Source organism: Miniopterus schreibersii (genome assembly GCF_964146895.1).
Source record: "Miniopterus schreibersii genome assembly, chromosome: 17".
Taxonomy (NCBI): domain Eukaryota; kingdom Metazoa; phylum Chordata; class Mammalia; order Chiroptera; family Miniopteridae; genus Miniopterus; species Miniopterus schreibersii.
The window spans coordinates 41,751,244-41,761,474 of record NC_138117.1 but is presented as its reverse complement, the minus strand read 5'-3'; the positions used below and the strand labels follow the sequence as shown (position 1 = coordinate 41,761,474).

The 10,231-nt window shown below is 61.7% G+C and overlaps 1 protein-coding gene across 1 annotated transcript in view; it reads left to right on the top strand.

Moving 5' to 3' along the window:
* Positions 1-4,817: 4,817 nt before the first annotated feature.
* The window catches only part of KCNK9 (potassium two pore domain channel subfamily K member 9), a gene marked incomplete at both ends in the record, with an annotated part of 59,471 nt that continues 54,057 nt past the window's right edge, over positions 4,818-10,231 (top strand). Inside the window, one exon of the mRNA XM_081116761.1 lies at positions 4,818-5,100. Coding sequence (XP_080972887.1) covers positions 4,818-5,100 — 283 coding nt within the window. The remainder of the gene's footprint in view (positions 5,101-10,231) is intronic.

Below are 10,231 nucleotides of genomic sequence, written 5' to 3'. Positions count from 1 at the left end.
GAGCAACAGACTGCTCTGGCTCCTTGCCAGCAAATGGAACCTGCCCTGGGCCAGCACTGACTGGTACCCGTGGAGGCACCTGGGCACCAGTGGGGGACCTGGCCTTGAGCCCCGCGCCTCTCTGCTTTCAGTGAGCAGTGGAGTCTGTCAGCGCTGCTGTGGAAGAAGCTCTGAACTGGTGGGCAGGTCCCTCTGACTCACTTCGGGACAGCAATAAACCTTGTGGCCTCTCTGGTGAGACCTGGAGCTATGGACACACTCAATGTGTAAAGAACCTAGCAAACAAGTAGGCAGTAGAGAGTTATAAAGCCATGATGTTCTTTATTATCTAATCAGGTACATCTGTTTTTACTAACAAAGGTCCAGAGACAATGGCTGGAGGAGCACAGACTGTCTGCCAGCTCCAAGGCACCAGCCAGTGGCCTGAGCAGAGAGTGCATTGCATTTGCTCTTCAGTGGGGTGGCTGGGACTGCACCCTCATTACCTGTCTCCCTCCCCCACCTTGGCTCCCCTTAAGAATGCTTTCCCAGGGCTCTCATTGGGTCAGAGGTAAGCCACGCCCAGCCAATCACTGTGGCCAGGGGAACCCTGGGCTCTGCTTGGCCACATCTGAGCTCTGAATCAAGTGCGTGAAGAGCCACAGACCACCCCCCAAACGCTGGTTATCCCTTTTCTTCCCCCTCAGAAATACAGCCTTTGGACTCTCGAGAAACAAGGCAGGGGAGCCAAGCCTCAGAGTGGAATCTGGGGGGTGGGAGAGGAGGGTGCCCTGGCCTGCCCATCTGCACCCATGCCGCTCCACTCCTCTCCACACCTTGCACTCAAGGCTGGGCTGGAGTTGGTGCTTTCAGAACCACTGGGGAGCCGGGCCTGCATGGCTCAGCAGTTGAGCATCGACCTAGGACCCAGGAGATCATGGATTCCCACTCAGGGCACATGCCTGGGTTGCAGGCTTGATCCTCAGAAGGGGACATGAAGGAGGCAGCCGATCAATGACTCTCCCATCATTGATGCTTCTATCTCTCTCTCCTCTCCCTTCTCTCTGAAATCAATACATAAAATATATATAAAAAAAGAACCACTGGGGCAAAGGGGAAGGTTTGAGGTGCCCCCCCAGAGGCACTGTCACCAGCCTGACCTCTTTCTGGACTGGCATAGCAACCTGCAATACTAGCCAAGCAACTGCTTTGGAGATGAGTGCTGGGGACATGGGGGACGCTGGGGACACAAGGAAGATGAAGGAAGATGAAGGAAGATGTCAGGACAGGCTCTGCTCCAAGGAGCTCACTCTACCTGATAAGACCATGGAAGGAGAGTGCAAGGTGTGGAGAGGAGTGGGGCGGAGCATGGGTGCAGATGGACAGGCCAGGGCACCCTCCTCTCCCACCCCCCAGATTCCACTGTGAGGCTTGGCTCCCCTGCCTTGTTTCTCTAGAGTCTGAAGGCTGTATTTCCGAGGGGGAAGAAAAGGGATAACCAGCGTTTGGGGGGTGGTCTGCGGCTCTTCAGGGCACTTGAACTTGTGACCAGAAGGCAGCTGGTCCTTGAAGGAGCCATGGACAGAGCCTGGAGGAGGTTCCAGCTCTGGTTCTAGGTCAGAATTGCCTGAGTCCCTGGGCACACGACTCTCTCCGGTTGGACGCGTTCCCATCTGTAGAACAGCGGTTTGGACTAGTTTATCTCGGAGGGTCCTTCCAGTGTGCACACAAAGCGGTTTCGTTTTCTTGAAAGGCTGTTTGTAAACCCAATAAAAGCGGCTCTCTACGGGGCCTGGCCTGCGCCAGAGGAAGCGTCCCATCCCCCGCTGCGCACCTGCCCGCGGGCCGGCCTGGGCTCCCCTCCCCCAGGTTGGCTCCCAGCGGCCGACCTGTGGTCGGAGTCCAGTGCCCCCTGGTGGCGCCATGGAGGGCCGGCCGCTTCCAGACGGCCGAGGCTCGACGGCTGTGACTCAGGGGTGGTGCCCCTGCAGGGCTCCGGGGGGCCCGGCTGGGGTTCCGCCGTGGGCCGAGCCGCGGCGCAGTTAATTGCCAGCTGCTGGGAATCCTTGTCGCCCGCTCGCGGTGACTCACAGGGCGGCCAGGCTCATTCGTCAAGCGCCGGGGCCTCGGTTTCCAAAATGAATTCTAGGGAGAGCGCCTGTTGGGGTGGAGCTTTCGCCCCCTCCGTCCCTCCCTCCCCGGTGCTCCAGTAGCCCGCAGACCCCGCGGAGACCCAACAGCCCAGAACAAAGCGCGGGCCTCCTCCCGTGCGGCGGGGGCGCACTCGCGAGTCCCTGAAACGGTGTGGAAAGCCAGGGAGCCTCGTGAGGCATAGGGTCCCCAGACTCGCTCGGCCCAGAGTCCCTGCGGACCGGGAGCCGAGGCACGGCCCGAGCGGGCAACTCGGAGGGGTCAGGGCTTCTGGAGCCCGCGAGCTGCGGGGGTTGGTTGGGTTTGACTCCCTGGCCTACTGCGCATCGCCCGTGGCCACCTCTGCCCCGGCTCCTAGCCCGCCGCCGGGGGGGGGGGGGGGGGAGGCTTCCCTCAAATCTCCATCTCTTCCTTGGCTGGGTGCAAGAGAGGTCGCCTGACCCAGAGAAGGGGAGACGGGGGAGGGGGGGCGGGGGCGGTGTCTCCGCGGCTTCAACCAGCCCATTTCGAGCTTGGAGAGATCAGGCGGCCGGTGGCCAAAGGAAAGCACCTGAAGGGAGATGGAGAAGAGGGCAAAGGAGGCTGAAACAGGAAGGGGGTGAAGCCGGGCGAGGTCTCCCTTTTGGACACAGGAATAAGTGCGCCCCTGCAGGAGCCTCTGTTCCCTTCCCAGGCTGGTCAAGACCCGCGTTGCGCGGCGCGGAGAGCAGGGGGGAGGTGCGGGGTTGCTTCCCGGGTGCACCCTGAGCCCAGCCTCGGGGAATCAAGGAGTGTTTCTTGGAGAAGCCACAGGGAGGGAACAGGAAAGGTGGGGGTGCGGCCCGGACCCCGAGTGGCGGCCAGTGCCATCCGCAGCTCTCTCTGGGGTAACGACTCAGGTAGGCAGGTTCTGGGCCACCCGGCCGGCAACGCTCGGGGGGGCCGAGGTTACTCTTGGGACCTCACTACGCGATGAGGAGGTGCCCACAGCCAGTGACACGCGCCAGCGCCAGGTTGCCGCCCTTGGGGGAACCGCGCTTGCTGCTGCGCTCCCGTTGCCCACGGCCCCCTCGGTTTGTGCTCCCCGCTCTCCACTGGATCCCTCCTCTCTCTTAAGCCGCCTGCCTGCCTTCTCGGGCTGAATTCCCTTTCCTCCCCCAGCGCCGGGTTCCTCAAACTCTCCGCCCCGCGTGGCTGCGCGCGCTCTCTGGAAGACGGGCTTTCAGGACCCAGGCAGCCGCCTTAATCCTCCCATCCCCCGCCGAAACCTGCCGGTGGCTCCGCCTCCGCTCTCACTCAGGAGACACCTAGTCCCCCGCCCGCCTCCGCCTCCGCCCCCTCCCCGGGCCCCGGCGCCCCCCCCCCCCCCCCGGGCTCCCTCCGCGCGCACTCCGCGCCGCGCTCGGTCTGCAGCGGGAGCTGCCGCGGCCGCCTCGCCAGCTGGCCGGGGACCAGGCGGGAGGTGGCTCGCCCGGGAGGCTGCGGGGGGCGGGCGGAGGGAAGAGGAGAGGGAGGAAGGCCGGGCTTCCGTGTGGCCCGGCCCCCGCCCCCCGCGGCCCTCCCGCCGGAGCGGGGCTGCCACGCGCGCGCACACGCACACACATACATACGCACACACACTCGGGCTCCCTCCGGCGCGCACGCACGCAGCGCCCCGGGCAGACCATCGCCGCAGCCGCCTCCCCAGACGCTCGGACGCCGGAGGGCCCCGACCCCGGCGCGGCTCATGCGCCCGCGCCCGCCCTGCAACTCCGCGAGGCCCGCGGGACCCCTCCCGCCGCCGCCGCCGCGCCCGCCGCCCTCGGAGAAGCGGGCTGGACGACCGCCACCGCGACGTCCCCCGGCCGCCCCCGAGGCCGCTCCGCCGCGGGCTCTGCCGCCCGGAGGCCGCGCCCCGCTCCCGCGCCTCGGGGGCTGAGCCGAGCAAACTTCGTGGACCGGCCGACGCCCCGCAGGGACCCCTCCACGTCCCTGCGCGCTCTGGTGGGCCCGGGGCGCTCGGACCTTCGGGCATCGGGCTGCCCCGCCTGCTGCACCTGCTCGGCCCCCTTCCCGCTTGCTGGGGACTCCGGAGACGCCGCCACTTCGAAAACTTTTCCACACCCCCCTCGGGGGGGGGGCGAGGAGGGGTGAAGGAGAAGTAGGTCCCGCCGGGCGCTCGCAAACCTGTGGGCTCCTAGCGGGGCGCCGCCGCCCGGGAGCAGGACCCCGAGGGGCGCGGGCCCCGGCGGCCGCCCTCGGGCGGTGCCCCTGCTCCTGCCCCTGCTTTTCCGGCGGGAGCGGGGGGCGGGGTGCGGAGGGCCGCGCGGTGCCCGGCGGCGCCGCCGTGCATGGCCCTGCGCAGTGGGGCGGGCTGCTTCGGCCGGGTCTGGCGCAGGGTGTCGGGGCTCCCGGACGCCTGGTCCCGGCGCTCGAGCAGCCTCCTCTGCCTGTCCGCCTTCTCGCCCGAGCCCGGGCCCGCGCCGCCCCTGCCCCGCCGGCCGCCTCGCGGTGGCGGCGGCTGTGGCGGCCCCGGCGGAGGGGGGCACCCTCCGCCTCCCCGCCCCCCGCCTCCCCGCTGCTGCTGCTGCTGCCGCCGCCGCTTACAACTTGGAGGCGGCGGCGGCGGCGGAGGAGGCGGCGGCCGAGGCCGCCGGGCGCTGCAGTGGGACGCGCGCGGCTGCGAGCCTGCGGGACATGCCCCCCGCGCCGGCTCCTTGCTGGCGGCCATGAAGAGGCAGAACGTGCGGACTCTGTCCCTCATCATCTGCACCTTCACCTACCTGCTGGTGGGCGCCGCCGTCTTCGACGCCCTGGAGTCGGACCACGAGATGCGCGAGGAGGAGAAACTCAAAGCCGAGGAGACCCGGATCAGGGGGAAGTACAACATCAGCAGCGAGGACTACCGGCAGCTGGAGCTGGTCATCCTGCAGTCGGAGCCGCACCGCGCCGGCGTCCAGTGGAAATTCGCCGGCTCCTTCTACTTTGCCATCACGGTCATCACCACCATAGGTAAGGGCCGGGCGCGCCGCCGCCGGGCTCCCCGCGCCCGGGAGCAGTCCGGGGAGGCGGCCGAGCGCGCGGCGCAGGGCTGGGTGCGGGGCGCCGAGGCTTCGGCGCAGCCTGTCTCCGGGGCTCCTCCCGCAGCGCCCCCTCCTCCCTCGCGAGCACCCTCCTCTCCTGCGCCTCTGCGCCTCACTCCTGCAGGACCCCACCCGGCTCTGCTCCGCGCTGGCGTCTGGGCCGCGCGTGCGAGCCCCCGCGAGCGTGCCGGCTCCCGGAGGGCGGAGGCGCCACTTTTGCAAAGAGAGTGGAGCGCTAAGAATAATCTCACGGCAGACACCCACCCACCCACCGCCCCGGCGCGGCTGGGCTGCGCAGGGTTCCAAGCCTTACACTTACTACCGCTCCGGGAGTTGGAGAGGGCTGGCCTGCCACCCGCGGCGTGGAGAGGGACTCAGGTGGCAAGGGACTGCTCCTGGAGTGTGGGAGGCACTGACCCTCGCCAGCCTCCAGCGCCCCTGAGCCCAGGTTCCAGCTCAGGGAACCTGGCTGGCGCCTCTTCTTCGAATTCTGCAGCAGGTCGTGCCAGGCCCGGGGGAGAGAGTTCGCTGTCTGGTGATTGGAGAGGGGTGGCAGCCGGGTGACCTGTGCTAGGAGCAAGAACGAGGGCCAGGGTCAGGTCCTGACCTGCCCACCCCCAGGCTGTAACAGTGGGCAAGAGAAGCCTTAGTATTGCCTGGAGAAGTTCAGCCCCAGTTTGGGGAGAGAGTCCAGTTGGTACACCCTGGGGACTCCTGTGGGTTCCTCCCACCAGGGTGCTGTGCACTGAGGTTCTCTGGTGGGTGCAGAGGGCGGCACCCCCACTGAGGCCTGGCCTTTCTGTGAACTCACAGGCGTTACACTTTGAAAGAGATCTTTGGAGCTCAAGTAGCTCACTTCATCCCGGAGGATGTGGGGTGCCCTCCACTGCAGGAGGCAGGTGGTGTTTCTGTGATCTGCAACTTGTCCCAGCGCACCCTGTCCCTCCACAGTCATCTCCTTGGTCCTGTCAGGGCCACGGTATTGGCTTGGGGTGGTCCCCTTCCTGTTCCCCTCCAGTCCTTTCTGCCCCCTGCTCTGAGAAGAGGCCTCCTCCTCTGTTTTCCCCTTGGTGTCTGTCGTTGTCTGGGAAGCTCTGCGTGCTGAGAGAACAGCGTCTCTCTGTGCCATATGCAACAGGAAGTCCCAGCACAGGACGGCCTGTCTTTCCTTCTTGGTTGAAAAGACTTTTTAAGACAGTCATCTTGTTTGAAATGTTTAATTCATTGCTGCAGGATTTTATGTCTTTGGAAGGAAACTGTCCTTCTGTCGTCTCCTTAACCAGATTTACTCCCGTTTGCTCCACACCCTTGGCTGTGGCCAAAATCCAGAAAAGTCTTCTTTCCTACTGTGTGCTTCCAGTGTCTGAAAGGACCGGTCAGTCATCACTGTCCTTTCTGTCTTTAAACTCCCAGCCTGAGCTGTGGCTGGAACATGCAGATGCCAGGCAACGATCCTGGGGGTCAGGCCTGTTCGCTGGAGGGCCAGAGAACAAGAAAGATGCCTCCAAAACTGACCGCCCTGGGGAGGGAAAAAGCCATCCTTCTCTAGTCTTTAGTGATGAGATGGGAAGTCTGGCCGCGTTTGGCCTGTCCCAGGAGTTGAACTACATTAGGAGAGGACTGGAGTTAAAATCAAACCCAGAGGTGTTCTAGTGTGCCTGAAAAAAGGAATTGTTAGACTGATAAAGTTCGTATGGAGGTGTGTTTATTGATTCTGATCTTCAGTTGTGGGCATATGCTTCTAATGGTTGTAGCTCCAAAGAGAAGCCATCAGGAGAGTGTGGCCAAACTGAGGTGTTATCTTAGCCAGGGGTGTGGGTGCCACAGGGCCTTCTGATAACTGTGCTGGTTTTTCTCACTTCCTTTATTGAGTGGTCAGCTGATTTTCCAGAAAGAAAAGTTGGAATAATTTGTAAGGATGGGAAGAAAAGACTGTCCTTGCTCAGCTGCCCTGGGGGGGGGGTGAAGACACTGAGCTTGGACCAAAGTCCAGGAACCCTAGAAAAGCATGAGGTGGTGGTTTCCCAACCCCCAGGCTCAGTTTCCCTACTCGTAGGAGGGCCATTGCACAGTAGCCACCCGCCAGGTTGACTGAAGGGCTGGTGGGAACCCTGGTACATGCAGACACTGGGCCATAGGAGCGCTTAGTAGGTACGCACCCTGTTCTGTGCCATAGCCTGTGTCTCATGCTCTCTGCCCTAGGAATCTCTTTAGCAGAAGCCCTCCAATTTATAGGAAACAAAGCGCCTTTCTAGTTAATTCTGTTTGTTTTCATCTTTTTTAATATAAATGCAAATGAAGGTGCTCCTAGGCCTAGAACAAAACCCAGCCCCCAAGCCAGGCCCTCCAAGGAATTGTCTCCTATTGGACAGTGATATTAATGAGTCAGGTTAACCTTGATGGGCGTTGCTGTTGCTAATCTAACCTTAAGCGATGTCTGGAGTGTGCTTCAACTTTGAGCTCCAGTCTCCAGGCACGGCAGGAACCACGGGCACTCCCGTCTGCTAATGAACCTGCTTCTCAGAGGCAGCTAGTAGCTCACTCTGGGAAATAGATTTTAAACACATATATAATTACCTCACGTTGGGTCTGTGGCCGTGCCTACCTGAAAGGTTTTGAAGGGATATAACCCTGAATGCCCCCCAGCTCTCTGGGGAGCCCTGGACACAGCCACCATGGTCAGAAAGAGGCGCGAGTAGAGGTCCAGAGGGCTCTGAGAGGGTGGGTTCCGCTCCATTGTGAAAACAGTTCTGGCCCCCACTGCTCCCCACATACTTCTTTGATGTCTGTACCACTCGCAGCCAGTTCCCGGAGATTATGTTGTTGAGTTCTGAAGTTGGCAAGCCCTAGACCTTTGAGACTCCGCCGTGTTAAAGGTGGAAAGCCCTTCTGTTCGTCCCTTTTCTCGCTCATGTGCTCAGCAGGACAGTTGGAAGTGTCCCACCCCTGCCCCAGGCTGGCGGTGGGTATGGCGGATGCCACATGCTGGCCGGGGCCTGGCCAGGGCTGTGGAGTGCTTGGCTTAATTTCTCTACCTGGGGCTAAGGCCTGGGTGCACGAGGGACCCCAGCAAACTTGTAACTTCCCTACAGGAGGCGCTTGAGGCCAAAATAGAGTCCCACCGTCAGTGTCCACTCATGACAATAGAGCAGGAATCTTCACAACACTTCTTTTTTGGATCTAACATGCGACCAAAGTTGTGACCACCTTCAGGGTCGTCGAAGAGGAAACCACATTTAGAATTCAGGTCTCACCTGCAGGGACCAGCAGGGCGAGTTACAACCTGCCCTTGGAAGGGAAGGAGGGAAGGGAGGTGGAGGAGCTGGGAAGCTTATATCTGGGTTGTTTCCCAGACTCTTTGGGCCCATCTGAAGCCAGGGGCCTGCTGCAGGAACTGAGGGGACTGGCTTAGGGGCCAGGCTCTGCTGGCTGGGGTGGATTCCACTCTGAGAAAAGGACTTGGGGCTCCTGTGGTTTCCCTGATCGGGTTCTGCACCTGCTCAAGTCCAGCCTTTCCAGGGACACCTCCCTTACCTGGTGCGCACACAGAGACTTGAGCAGGGTTTTCAGTTTTCCCGGCACTCTTGGGTGGATCTTTCCAAACATGGTTTACATGCTCGCTGCGTGCCTACCCCGGCCTTGCCTGTGCTGCGTGTGAGGCTCTGGGGACAGTCTAGATGACAAGATAAGGCCTGGCCTTAAGGCAGGGGGGGAGCTGGAAACCCAAGCACTTGGTTGCTGTCCAACATGAAGGGCAGGGACAGCTAGACCCAGTTAACCCCTCCCGTGCTGCCCCCACAGATGGTCCTCGCCCTCCAGGAAGTCTTACTGGCTCTCCCCTAGGCCACCTCCTTGGGCTGTGCCCCCCACTCTCCCTGCCTCCCTCAGTCCCAGAATTGCTGATAGCAAGCTGGGTCTCTCCTCTCTGCACCTGCTGGGCCAGTACACTTATACTCACCGCCCTCGCTCCTCCTGGAGGCTGGAGGGGGTACTGGCCCGGTTTACGGGGGGGGGGGGAAACTGAGGTGCAGAGAAGGCAGCGGGTCTTGAACTTCGTTTGCAGTCAGGATCTCCTCACAGCAGGCGCCTGTGCACACATCCATCCTCCACGCAGTCACCCCCTCACTCCTCGGAGCACCCACTGGGTCCCCCGTTCCCCGGCTCTTTCATCGCTCCGTTCAGCGGTTTTTAGCCAGCTTCTTTCACGTGCTCGGGTGAGGCTCGTGGTGCTGGGAGGGGCACAGTGTTCCTACTACTGTCCTCGTGCCTCAGTGGTGGCATCTCCAAGATGCTCCAGCCGTGCCTCCTTCCTGCCAAATGGTCAGCAGATCCAATCACGTTGTATTTTAAACAGTTTCAATGAACCGTAATGTTCACACAGAAAGTGCACATCATCATCAGTGTATTGGTCGATGATTCTTGAAAATAAGCCATGTAACCAGCACTCAGATCAAGAAACAGAACAGGACCAGCAGCCCAGGACCTCCCTCATCAGTCAGCTGCTTCTTGAATGTCTCTAGGGACAGGGAGCTCATTACTTCACATGTGATGAAGTGGTGTGTGCTTAGATGAATGTTGAGGTTATTGTGTGAGGTTCTGATCTGGTGGGTTACCATGTGGGAAAGAGGTGTGTGTTGGGGGAGTCTTCTCTTAAAGGGGTGGCCATTCTCTCTGACAGTCACCCGAGGAAGAGACAGAGGATCTCCCTTTAGAAACTGGAAATGGGGGCCAGGCCTGGGAGAGGAGATGGAACTTAGCATACCGATTAGTAGGTGAGTCGGCAGTGGGGAGGCTGTGTTGAGGTGTTCCAGGGAATGACTGGTGTGGGGATCCAGGACAGACAGGCTGCCAGCCCTGGGGACCTGCCTCTCTGAATCAGAGAGAGGACCCCGGAGACCCAGGTGGGAAGAATGCAATGCCTGGTGTCAGCCGAGCCCGGGAATCAGGAGGCAAGGACCTGAGAAAGGAGGGGCAGTGGGCACTCTTGAGAGAGTCCCACTGGCAGAGGAATTTTGAGATGTGAGAATATGGGTGAGGGTCTCCCCTCTGTCCGGTGGACC